Source organism: Rhinolophus ferrumequinum, chromosome 18, assembly GCF_004115265.2.
Source record: "Rhinolophus ferrumequinum isolate MPI-CBG mRhiFer1 chromosome 18, mRhiFer1_v1.p, whole genome shotgun sequence".
NCBI lineage: Eukaryota > Metazoa > Chordata > Mammalia > Chiroptera > Rhinolophidae > Rhinolophus > Rhinolophus ferrumequinum.
The window spans coordinates 15,323,697-15,336,401 of record NC_046301.1 but is presented as its reverse complement, the minus strand read 5'-3'; the positions used below and the strand labels follow the sequence as shown (position 1 = coordinate 15,336,401).

Sequence of the window (12,705 nt, the reverse complement as noted above, 5' to 3'; positions counted from 1 at the left end):
CAAATCATTAGAAAGATACAAATACTTTAAAATTAATAAATATTAAGGCGAAAAAAGTAAATCCTTTCACAGACCTGTAAATAGTTAACTACTAACTTCTTACAAAAAGAAAGTTAAATTCCTTTTTTAAAAACCATTAACACTAGCACTGAAAAAACATAAATGTGCTTGGAAAGTCTGTAAACTTTCTTCCCCCACTTTAGAAAATGTTTTGAAAAGCAATAAACAGATTCCCTTCTTTAAAAAACTGCTACACCCATCATAATTATTACAGCTGTCACGGTTTTACTATAAAAATAGTTACAAATCAACATTAATTTACATAAAGTCAAATCCTTTTTAATTCTAGCATCTCCCTAAACATAAATAAAACCAAGTTGTTTTTCCTTAATCTCTAATATTTAAAACTGAAGAATTATTTCCTATAATTATTACTTGCAGTTAGTTCAGTTCATAGAATTATCTTTCATAATTAAATTATCTAGTTAGGACCATCATGGTAATAAAACAAAGATCCTAGATTAGACACATATTTAATTTGTTTCCCACATTCTGAGATACTGTAAGTACAATCATCTTTTGGCTTAAGTTCCTCTAAAATGATGCAGGACAGCAATCTATCAGTGTTAGTGCACACACTGCAGTAAAAGTTCATGGCTTACGTCCGTTCATGATAGCTTCGTACTATTTCCTCTGTGCAAAGTCTTAACTTCAAAACAAAAGTAGGGTAAAAAACTTTTTGAAATATTCTTTCCACCACTGAAGGACAGACAAGATATTTTTCAATATCTAATTTGTTTTTCATACTGAGGAGGAATAGCATGTTGTAGCCATAAAATGTAAAGATTTTAAAAATTGATGTACTGTAACACAATACTATTACAGATATATGGGAATTCACAGCAATTTGAGGTCTGTCCTCGGAGCTACAATCCAAATGGAAGATGATTTGTTAATTCAGCCTTTAGTCATTAAGTTGATTGGGTGTGAGGGCGAGCAAGAGATACTATGCCAGATACACATTCAGAAATTACTAAAAGCTAAGAATAGGTCTCCTGTGTAGCCAGGAGCCACATTTACCTATTTTTCCCCCAAGTTACAACTCCTCATAGGCTTTCAATTTGCTTTTCACTGTTTAAAGATATCATAATAAAATATAAAGCACCTTATTATGTCATTTCATTTGCATTAAAATTTAACTAATTTTGCTTATTTTAATAGAATTTACTAAGAAAACAATTCAAATTACTCTTCTAAAAGTAAGTTTTTATATACCTGATACTGATTAGAAATATCAAGCATCGCAATCTGTTGGCAAAGTCATTCTTTATGGACTGAGAACCAGAACACATTCGATGCCTTCTCCTCCCACTGGAACTAAAGTCTTAGCTCTAAAATGCACCAATAGTAATGCAATTAAATCCATCAATACAAAGAAAGAAGTCTAAGGAGAGGCAAATACCAGTTTTTATCCAACTGAGAACACATCCCATTCAAAGGACACACGGTTAAGCGTGTACTGAACCCCTAATATTTGGTTTTCAATCACAGGAACACAGGATTGAACAGTCACTGACTCTTGAAACTCCATCATACGCTTATTTGAAGCCCCCTGCCCCGGGCTCTCAAGGGAGAGATGTTCTGACTCGTCCCACCTTGGCTTCATTTTCAACCTCACCTGAAAAGCAACTTTTTCCTTCTGCTGTCACAGTGACAAACTTGATTAAGCAAATACAGAATACGAAAGTGAGCATGATGATGATAAACAGCAAAGTGTCAGGATGATTCACTGTATTTGAGATGAAATCGTATGACTATCACTGTCATACTTCCAAAGTATTTCTTTAGTCAAAATTAAATAGTATAACAAAGGCTGTTACTTAGCACCAGCACGTCACTGAAGGTTTTGGTTCAGGTTTCAGGATAACTCCGTTATCAGGGGGTTGACTAAGCATTAATGGTTTGTGGCTCTTAAGCTTATGGGCCAAGGTCATAAATATAGCTTCCACGTGGTCATTATCATTGGGGTTTTTAGCAGAGGTTTCAAACAAAGGCATACTGTGTGTGTCAGCAAATTTTTGTGCCAAGTCTGTAGGTACCTGAATGGCACTTCTTAAGTCACATTTATTTCCAACGAGAATCCGTGGTATGTCACTGGCTAGCAAATGTTGTTTGCATTCTTCTATCCAAGATGGCAGGCTGTGAAAACTAGCCATGTTGGTCATATCATACACGAAGACCACGGCATGGACGTTTCTGTAGTAGTGCTGTACCATGCTCTTTCTGAAGCGTTCCTGTCCTGCTGTGTCCCATAGCTGGATCTGAAAACGGAAAGAAAAGAGAGAGAGAGAAAAAACTGATTCCAATTATTCATACTGAAAATCTGAATCACCTTTGCATGGTCCTTAGTACTTCTTCCCTTCTATTACTTTGTTCCCTTCCATAATGCCTTTTCAGTGTTATTTATGGGATCCACCTTTCATGATGCTAGCTAGACACCTTGCAATTAATGCAAGCACCTGAACAAATATTTCAATTTAGCATTTACATTTCAGTAAATCAAATGTCTGAATAAAATTATGCCTCAAAAATTGATTAAAATATTAAAACTGTATCAGGTTTCAACAAACGTAAGTGTCTAATTCCTATAAATTTAGTTACTATATGCCCTTCTCTACCTTTCACAAGTCTAATTTAAAACAGCAGATTTAGGACAGATGTTAGAGTCATGAAGTCTAGCCCCCAACATACATATACATATACACACACACACACACACACACACACACACAGTCTATGAAATCCAAGCTCCCTTGAAAATTTTAAAAGGCTAAAAAAATTCACTTGTCTATCCTAAACATTTCGACCAACAAAACACTTACAATATTTCCTAGTTGAAATAAGAGGGAATTGGGGAAAATGACATCTAAAGATGGCCCTTTGTAAATGCCTCATTAACTCAGTAATTACTTTTATTGCTCTCCAATAAAGTGTGAAGTTATTATTTCACACTTCTTCTTTCCCAGAAGTCTTGATGTGATTAGGAGGTATAAGTTCAGCAGGATGATGGGAACAGTATTGCTGAGTTCACCCCACCCTAAAACAAAACCAACAGATGGTCTCAGGGATACACAGCCTCATCATCACCACTTGTGTTTAGTGAGAACTTTGAGACAGGTCTAAATTCTGTGTATTTTTTTGAAGTTTAGTTTTCATAAAAGAAATGCATGTTTGTTATGGAAAACAGAAAAGTAGAAATAAAGGGGAAATTGACTTAAAGACCATCATTAATAATATTTTGGTATATTTCCTTTTTGTGTGCTTTTTTTTTAAACTTGTAAGTATATTGTGCTTGAAACATTATAAATCATTCTTCACTGATGAAATTACTGTTTGAATAGAGTTACAGGAAATGTTATTAAAAGAGAAAAGATCAGCTCCAATTTATTTAGGCAGCTTTTAGACAGGTCATACAATTTATTTCCAAATACCTTTCTAAATGTTAAAGATACATTTTTTTTAATTAAAAAAACAGATATAATTCACATACAATAAAATTTACCCTTTAAAAATATACAATTCGGTGGTTTTTAGTATATTCCCAAGGCTATGCAATCCTCATCACTATCTAATTCCAGAACATTTCATCACTCCAAAAAGAAACCCCATGCCCATTAGCAGTTACCCCCATTCCTCCCCTGGATGATGCTGAGCAGAAACAGAAGAGGCAGAAACAGTCTCAGAGACAGAGAGAAAAAACTGAGGGTTCCTAGATGGGAGGGGGGTGGGGATAAAGGGGAGGGTGAGGGGATTAGAAAGCACAGTCAGTAACCACAAGATTGCCACGGGGATATGAAAGATATTTTGGGGAATATAATCAATAATGTAAAGATTTTGTATGGTATCCGATGGACACTTGTCTTATTAGGGAGACCACCTCAGGGATGGTGTAGATGCCTGATCACTGCACTGTACACCTGAAGCTGAATAATAATGAATGTCTACTGTAATTTAATATATGTATATAGTCACAGGATGTGGAGCACAGCATAGGGAATAGACTCAATGGAATTGTAACAGCTATATACGATGATAGAGGGGTAGCAGTTTGGGGGACGGGGGTTATCACTTTGTGAGGGGTGTAAATGTCTAACTATTACATTGTTTTGTACACCTAAAGAAAAGAAAAAAGAAAAGAAACAGGAGAGGCAGATTTGCTAGGAAAGATGAATTCCTTCAGACATTTGAGACGAAGGAGGGATTATCCAAACAGCCATGTCGAGAAGACAGGAGGAAATGCAGAATGACAGGAGGACAGAGATCTGGGCCAACCAAAGACTCGGAAGTCGTCTTCACAGAAGTGACAGCTAAAGCCGAGAGACTACTACAGGCGAGAAGCAGATAGAACAGGTCAAGGGTAGACTGAGGCTCACCCTGGAATCGTCCTCAATTGCTGCCACATTTATCTTCCTCTTTTAACTCTACATATGTAATACTTAGGAACAGATGAACCAATACAGACTTTATTACATTTCCTAAAGCGTTTAACTGATTCTGAAAGGGCACCGCTACACAACATGCTCTTTGAAAAATTTCTAGTCCACAATTAAAAACATTTAGCACAAGATCTCATTTTTATCAAACAAAATAGTCTAATATGTCATTTTATTAAAGTAACATAGAGCTGTGCAGCTTTCACTTTAAGATGAAATTAGAAGAAAAGTCATTTCAGATTAGGCTTATATTTTCCAAAGAGAAAATATGAACACTTCAGCAGCACTTAAGATGGAGTACAGGTTAACAAAAAAGCAGAAACAGTACATGGGATGAAGCTCTTCTATTCACTTCATTTATTTTTTTAAGACACTAAAAAAGTAAAGTTTTTGAAAAAGCGTCCAATGTAGCTGTATCTTTTTCTGATACAGAAATTTCAGAATATTTCTGTAGTCTTTTGAACCACAATAAATATCTCACTCAGTTTTCCAGTTGGAGGTACAAATCAATGGCTAAGGCCTTAGAAAGAAGAAAACGAAACTGCGTCCAGGTCCTTGTTGACATAACAGATTAGGCTGAAGCTCAGGAAGAATGACCCCAGAAAAAAACGTTTTCTCCTTACTCCTCTCACGGGACCACAAGGACCGACCGTGCTCCCAGTTTCCTCACACCTCGGTCCTCGTTTACTTATCACTGCCAGCACTTATCCCAGTAGTTAAGTGTTCAACTTTATACACTGGACATGCTTTGTATTTTTTCAATGTAAGTATCTCTTCCATTTGCACCTGACTCATCTGTGATCTTAAAAGTATGAATGGCAAACCAGAAGCAGGTAAAGTGCTATCAAATCTCAACTCCTCCCCTGCCTCCCTTCCCTCTACTTATTTTAATATCCTGCTCCCAGTTGGGGGGAATTTCTCTCCCGCTCATCTGTCTGCCTAAGCTCTGCTTTATTCCTGCTTCACTCTCTGGTTATGCAGCTACAGACCTGATGGAGCCAAAGCAGAATGATGGTGTTAAGCCACCAGGGAAGAAGAATCTCCTAAAGATTACCAACTAACCTGGTGCTTCATGTATGCTCTCATCTACTTCTCACACCAGCCTGACACAGTATTATTATCTCAATGTTTCAGAAGAGAACATAGACTCTGAAAGATTAAGGAACCTGCCTAAGGACTAGAGTAACAAACCACCCCCAGTTTGCCTGAGACTGAGCGGGTTCCAGGGATGTGGAACTTCCAGTTTTAAAACTGGAACAGTCTCGGGCACCCTACTAAGGACACACAGCCCATCCTTACCCTTTCATTGGTTCAGATTTGAGCCAGGTCAGTTGGGCTCCAAAACCCATGCACTTTCTCCCAGAACTCCTGCTTCTCCCAAACTAAGGCTGCCCTCAAACCTCCGAAGCCCCATTATTTTCCTCACCTACAGTTCCTGGGCCTAACCTAATTCTGATGACAACCTCCAGTCTCTTCTTATTCTATCTTTTCCTCTGTAATGGATACAAATCTTTTGTGAACTCCCTAACACAGCGCACCCAAAGGATCACCATTGGTAGCTTCAATGCGACAATAAAAAACTAAAGTGAAAATGAAAAGGCAAAAGGGCCTACAGAAGGATGATTTCTTTTCATCCCAATTTCTTCTTTGCTGTACCACTTTCAGCATTTAAACCCCTTTGGGAGTGGGGGGATAGGGCGGTGGTTAGGGAACTAAAAATTAAATTGTCCTTGCCTCAAGGATGAGGGTGTAGGAAGGAAGCAGTGAGCCTATTTTTTTCCCCCATGGAGGACGGAAGTAAAGACGAACCTCCTATTAGGTTGGTGCAAAAGTAATCGTAGTTTTTGCAATTATTTTTCACCTTTTAAACCACAATTACTTTTGCACCAACCTAATAATTTAAAGCAAAAACGTAAATGCAGTATCAGGCAGGCAGGGCAGTTCCTAGGCTCCGCATGTTTTAAGGGGTGGTATCAGCAGATGGCTGAGGAGTAAGCAGTGGCTTGGAATGAAGACGAGTGTCAGGTTCACACCATCAGGAGGCCGTGGCCCTGTCATTGGTCTTCATTCTCCAGTGCCCCATTCCAAGTCCTCGGAACCCCCGTCTTGGCCTTGGGTTCATGACCTTCTCCACTATTATTACTGCGTCCTTAGTCTCAGGAGCCAGCAATAAACATTAAAAAAGAACTGGGAGAGAGTGGCACCAGGAATGTGCTTCTGGCAACACAAGCAGGAACTATAATAGTAGGTACAGAATGTTTCTGCAGGAAAACAGATTTTCCTAAACAACTCAGCGTCATACAGAAACTACAGCAGCAAAACTGGATGTGACAAACCTACCTAAGCACTTCCTCAAAGACAACAGGGCTTCACTGTCACGATACAATACCCAGGGCAATGCTCAGGTGACTGTTTAATAACGAATATTTACTAAATAGATTTTCCCAGCTTGAGAAATTTCGCTGTTTCTCCTTGGGCCTTACTTCACTGACTTCCAGCACATGAGACACTGCCAGTGAGTCAGCGGCTGCCCCCCACACTCTTGCTACTCAAAGCACGATCCGCGGACTAGCGGTTTCTGCATCCCCTGGGACCTTACCGAATCAGAATCCGCCTTAAAAAAAAATGCTGGGTAAAGAGCACGACATTCAAGTTGGAGAAGCACGGCCTTGGAAGTTTGCTACATACAAATCCTTCCAATCCCCAACTCCCATCTCCCCATCAGCGTTGAGAAAAAACTGGAGCGTACACATTGCACAGGGCCAGCGTTTAACCCACGGTGGGGCTGGCACACGAATCACGCCGGGGCGTCCCTGCTCCCCTGGCAGACCCCGTCCGCTCACCTTGATGCGCTCCCCATCAATCTCCACCGCTCGTTCGCGGAAATCCACCCCGATAGTCGCCTCTGTGCGGTCCGGGAAGCGGCCGGCGCAGAAGCGGTAGGTCAGGCACGTTTTGCCCACATTGGAGTCGCCGATCACGATGATCTTGAAGATGCGGGAGCGTGCCGGCGGCAGGAAGGCCGACGCCCCTGACAGCGCGCCGCTGGACGTGAAGCTCGCCTCCAACGACGACTCCATCTCGGAAGCCATCTCCTGGCCCGCCCCACACCGAGGCGGAGGAAAGCAGACGCAGACCCGCTAGCAGATTACGCCGCCGCGAGCGAGGGCGCCCAGCCCGCCGGCTCGGCTGAGCAACGTCGCCGGAGCCACCGCCCTCCAGGCCGGCGGCGCGCGTGCGCACCTTGGGCCCCGCCCCCGCCCGCGCAGGTGAGGCGCCCCCTCCCAGCCTCGCAGGTCCTCCCGCCCCGGCCGCCGCTGCACGCCTGCGTCACTCGGGCCGGCGCTCGTCTACCTGGGAAGGCCGGAATCTGTCGGGGGCCGGACGACGGCGCGGGAGGCCAGCCTGCCGAGCGGCCGAGCGGAGCGCCCCAGGCCTGGCACCCGGGCTGGCCCCGTCACGCCACGTCCAAGGCTCCCACCCTCCGGAGGAAGCCGCGCAGTCTGGGGGCGGGGAGACAGAGACAGCGGAGAGGAAGGAGGTACCACCAGCGTTCTCTCGCGAGACCGCCGTAGAGCCGCCTCTGCCGCGGGCGTGCGCCTGGTGGGGGTCCGTAGGGTTGTCCGAAGGCTCCGGCGTCGGTTTGGGCGCTGTGGTCGACGTACTGTTGGGGCCTTCCCGGACGTGCACGTGGGGACGGGTTCCCCGGGCCTGCGGCTGGGCGCTGCGCCCCCTGCCTCCCCCGGCCGCTCTGGACCGCGGGAGTTGGGACGGCGACAAAGGCTGGAGGTGGTGCTGCCAAAGGCCCGCCCGGCGCGGGAAGCCCTTGCGGCGAGCTGCGGGGAGTGTGGCAGCCTTCTTTCTTGGCAGGCGCATGGCTGTCAGAGAGTAGGCAGGAGTTCGAGGTCGCCCACCGCGTGGCCAAGAATAATTTCCTTAGCCGCCCGTTAGGCCATGTGATGGTCTCCGCGGGACCCTGGTGCCCAGGGCTCGTTTGGCCGATGTCCCCGGCCCAAGAAGTAAAGATCACCTGTAGGCCACTTGGGAGCATTGAACCTGGGAGTTACTAGATGGCTTCTCTGATGAGAATAAAACCCATCATGCCCTAGTTACGTCTTATGCCTGGGTGACGATGGTGTAGGCGTTAAATATTACTGAGCGTCTGCAGGAATTGTCTGGCAAACTACCTAAGGAAAATATGAATAGGAGAGACCACCCAGCCTTAAAGAGCCTTCTCTGGATTACCGTGAATTTTACAGAGGAAACCTACCATCCATTAAGTCATATAAAAGGTCCAAAATGTGCAAACGTTGCATTTTGTGAAAAGTTGTTTTGCGATAAGACTGTTTTTGTTTGAGCCAAATGGTTATGGCATTTTGAAAGTCGAGGACTATGGAGAGGAGGACATGGCAGGTCTTAAATAGAGTAAGGGGAATGATAAAACACTGAGAGTTCTAGGAAAGGAGATAAACTGTTTATTCCATTAGATAAAATGTAGTCAGAGCAAATTAATGGTAGAAACTGAACATGGCCAGAGTTAACAGGAATTTACAACCTCGTTGAATTGTGTATGCCAATTACATTTATTCAGTTTTCTGTTTTGGGTACTAGAACATGGGCTGGAAAATTCTGATTGTTTATCTGTGAAGTTATTTCCACGAAGATTAATCATCCCAGAAACTATAGTAGCGAGCGTTGGAATATAGTCCTCTAATTTATCCCATTAAAAGGAGAGAATCAGAAGATTTAAGACAAAAAGCAGTTGAACAATTCAAAAATGTGGATAATCATGTAATTTCAGAGGGTGGTGACAAAAGTAACATCTTTGCACCCCAAGACCTTTGCTCTTTGTTTTTTGTATTCTGGCTTTTTTGGTTTAACTCTTGCTACACTGCATCAGAAATTCTTTCATCTTGTCTGTTTATCCATATGCTATTCATATTTCACATCCTTGCTCAAAAGTCTCATCTCTGAAGCTTTTCTTGATTAGTTCAGCTCAGAATGTTCTTTGCTTTAGTCTAAGTCTAACACACTTTTGGGGTATTGTTCATTTGGTTTTTGAATGCTGTCTTCACTGCTTAATAATTATGTATTGTCTTACCTACTGGATTGTCAACTCTTGACTATAGACTGAAAGCTCGTTGTTATTCAGCAAATGATGAATAAATGAGTGAAGTGAAAAATTTCTTGTGTAAGGATTATCAATTTGAACCCCAATTATACACAGTTGAGCACCACTGAGATGGAAAAATCACAGTGGACGCTGGACATAGTTATGAGGAGTTTTGTATTTTCAGCTAGCAGTTTGAGAGACTCTTCATGAGACTAAAGTATATGCCACTCTTCTTAACTGAAAAACACCAGAACCTCCAGGTTTGATAGTTGAAAGAGAATCTATTATATTATCGGGAAGAGTAGACTTTTTTAAAAGTGGGTAAATTTTAAAGTCTTATTTCTCCGCAAAAATAATAGCAATATTTTGTGGCGATTATAACACATAGAAAGGGAATGTATGCCTACAATATCACAAAGGATGGGAGGGAAAAATGAAAATATCTTACATTATAGTATATGTGTTGTAGTATGATACTTTTTGAAGGTAGACTGTCATATATGAGTTAAAGATGTATACTGTAAAACTTAGAACTAAAATAATAAAGAAGCATAGCTAAGCCAACAGAGGAATTAAAATGGAATACTACAAATTAGTCCAAAAGGAACCAAAAAGGTAAAGTGGCAAATAAAAATGTAGGTTGTTCAAATAGAAAACAAGTATCAATCATATCAATTAATTGTAAATTTAGACACTGCAATTAAAAGGAAGACCTACTTCTCTAAATAAAAAACCAATTATGTACTGTTTACATAAAAGGCATCACCAACATAAAAACACAGATAAGTTCAAATTAAAATGATGGGAAAATATGCAAACAATAAAGCTGGATCACCAGTATTAATGTTAGACAAAGTAGACTTCAGGAAAAGGAATTTGGTCCATCTTCAAGACAAGCGATAAAGAGGGACATTTCATATAAAAGGGTCAATTCACCAAGAAGTTATAGTAACAAAGCTTCAAATTACATGAAGTAAAAACTGACAGAAAAGAAATAGAAAAATTACAATTATAGCTGAGATTTCAAGTCCCCTCTCAGTATCTGATAAGACAAGTAGACTTTAAAAATCAGTAATATTGTATGTGAACTACAATAAAAACAATTATGCAGAGTGACATAAATGATATTTTTAAAAAGTAAATACTGTATAGTCTCATTTATATAAAACTGAAAAACATAAACTAGATATAGAAAGCTGAGGTTAGGGGCTTGCATGGTAGGAGGGAGGGATTACAGAAGGGCAGGAGGAAACTAGGGTGATGGTATGTTTATTACTTTGGTGATTTCATGGGTGTGTACATATGTCTTGTACATTTTAAGTATAAGCAGTTTATAGTATGTAAATTATACCTCAATAAAACTGTTTTTAAAAAACACTTCCCGTTGAGTTCCTCTTTTATACTATTTTATGTCAAATCTGAGTAAAACATTAGTGTAAAATTTTAAGATTAGAGTGTGTGTGTGTGTGTGTGTATTTTAACTTCTGGACAAGATAATCATGACAATAAAGATAAAATCACTTACATGATTAGTTATAAATTATTATAGTTAAATGATTAAATACCTTACATAAGGTAAAATGGTCCACAATATTTTATTTCTAATGATTGAAATTGCTCCACTTTACTAGGGAATAAATACTAGGGAATATTTAAATTCAGAATATGAGTAGATAATGGAATAAACATGTTACTACTTCATGCAATAATGTAAAAACAGGTCATTCATTGAGAGAAAATTTAGCTGTATTCATTTAGATGTAAACTGTAGAGACAACATCGATATCTAGTTATTGAATACTGAGTATATTGTTGAAACTTCTTGACCGTTTCAATTTCTCTTTTATGTAGCTATTCAAGGAACATACCGAAGGCCTCAGCCAATTACATTTCCTTCCAAAGGGTGTTGTGAATGGGATGGCCAGTGTGGCTTAATGCTGCGTAAGTACAAGCCTCAACATAGGCAGCTGATTGTGTTCCCTATGCTCCAGGCTCTTCTGTATTACACGTACACACTGCAAGCAAAACCACACCGAACCAAGAAAACCATCAACTTGATCCCAGCCCTAAGGAGTTAGTCAGGGAAACCAATGACTAGGCATTTCCGTACAGTGTCGTGGGTGCTCTGAGAGCAGAAGTACAGAAACTATGTGGGCTCAGAAGAGCACCAGGAGCGTGTGGGGGGGGGGGGTTCAGGGAAGACCAGTAGGGGAGGAAGTTTATCTATAATAAAAGCATGGAATAAGAGGAGTGATGAATTAATGAGCTAAGAGAGGTAAGGAAAGATGACATTCTGCAGTGCCCTGTAAACTATTTTATCCTAGAAGCAATGGGAAGCTTTTGGAGGATTTTAAGCCAAGCAATGAAATAATTAGATTTGTATTTTAGGAATACTATTCTGGTGGCAGTAGGGAGAATAGATTAAAAGGAGATGGGATTAGAGGCCATTTAAAGGTTGTTGGACTAATTTGGGCAAGAGATGATACTAAAATAGGATTATAAACAGGAAAGTGGGGAGAAGTGGGCTTGAAAATGGTCAGATAGAGTAAATGTGACTTGCTAAAAGCTAACTGTGCAGAATTAGGAAGAGGGAGACACCAAAGATGACTTCCATGCTTCTGACTTGAGAACTGAGCAGAAGGAGGTGCCCCGAAAAGCGGAGGAGCAGGTTTTGAGAACAGATAAAATTCAATTTTAGCTCCTGCTGAGCTGAGTGACTTGTGGTATATCCACGTATATCTATTTAACAACTGGATGTATGGCATGATGTTCGGTAGGGAAATATGGAACCCTTCAGCACATAAGTTATCACTGATACCATAGGAGTAGCATGGAGCACTGGATGTATTTCAGGAAACGTGCCCTGCACGTAGAGACATGCACAGAGTAGAAGGAAGATGAGCAGAGACAACAGAAGGAATAGCCAAGGAAGTCCTGCCTTCTCACTACACCTCAGGCCGGCAGAACTTCCTGCTGCTCCCTCAGGCTCCCAGTTTTCCATCTGTGCATCCATCCAGGCATATATTCACCTGTCATCGAATATATTTATCTTCATCTCTCCTTCTACCAAACTAAGGATCTTAAGGCCCCAATCATGTC

The 12,705-nt window shown here is 41.1% G+C and overlaps 1 protein-coding gene across 1 annotated transcript; it reads right to left on the bottom strand.

Moving 5' to 3' along the window:
* Window positions 1-317: 317 nt before the first annotated feature.
* Window positions 318-8,244, bottom strand: RAB33B (RAB33B, member RAS oncogene family). The gene is made up of 2 exons (XM_033134552.1): window positions 7,337-8,244; window positions 318-2,321 (listed from the first exon to the last, which is right to left on the bottom strand). Exons 1-2 carry the CDS (start codon window positions 7,583-7,585, stop codon window positions 1,881-1,883), a joined length of 690 nt encoding a protein of 229 aa, XP_032990443.1. The 5' UTR covers window positions 7,586-8,244; the 3' UTR covers window positions 318-1,880.
* Window positions 8,245-12,705: the final 4,461 nt, after the last annotated feature.

Excerpts from the sequence above, each read along its gene's own strand:
- RAB33B (XM_033134552.1), bottom strand. The coding sequence starts at position 7,585 with ATGGCTTCCGAGATGGAGTCGTCGTTGGAGGCGAGCTTCACGTCCAGC. Across the intron at positions 2,322-7,336 it reads TTGATGGGGAGCGCATCAAG|ATCCAGCTATGGGACACAGC; the intron begins GTGAGCGGACGG and ends TTCCGTTTTCAG.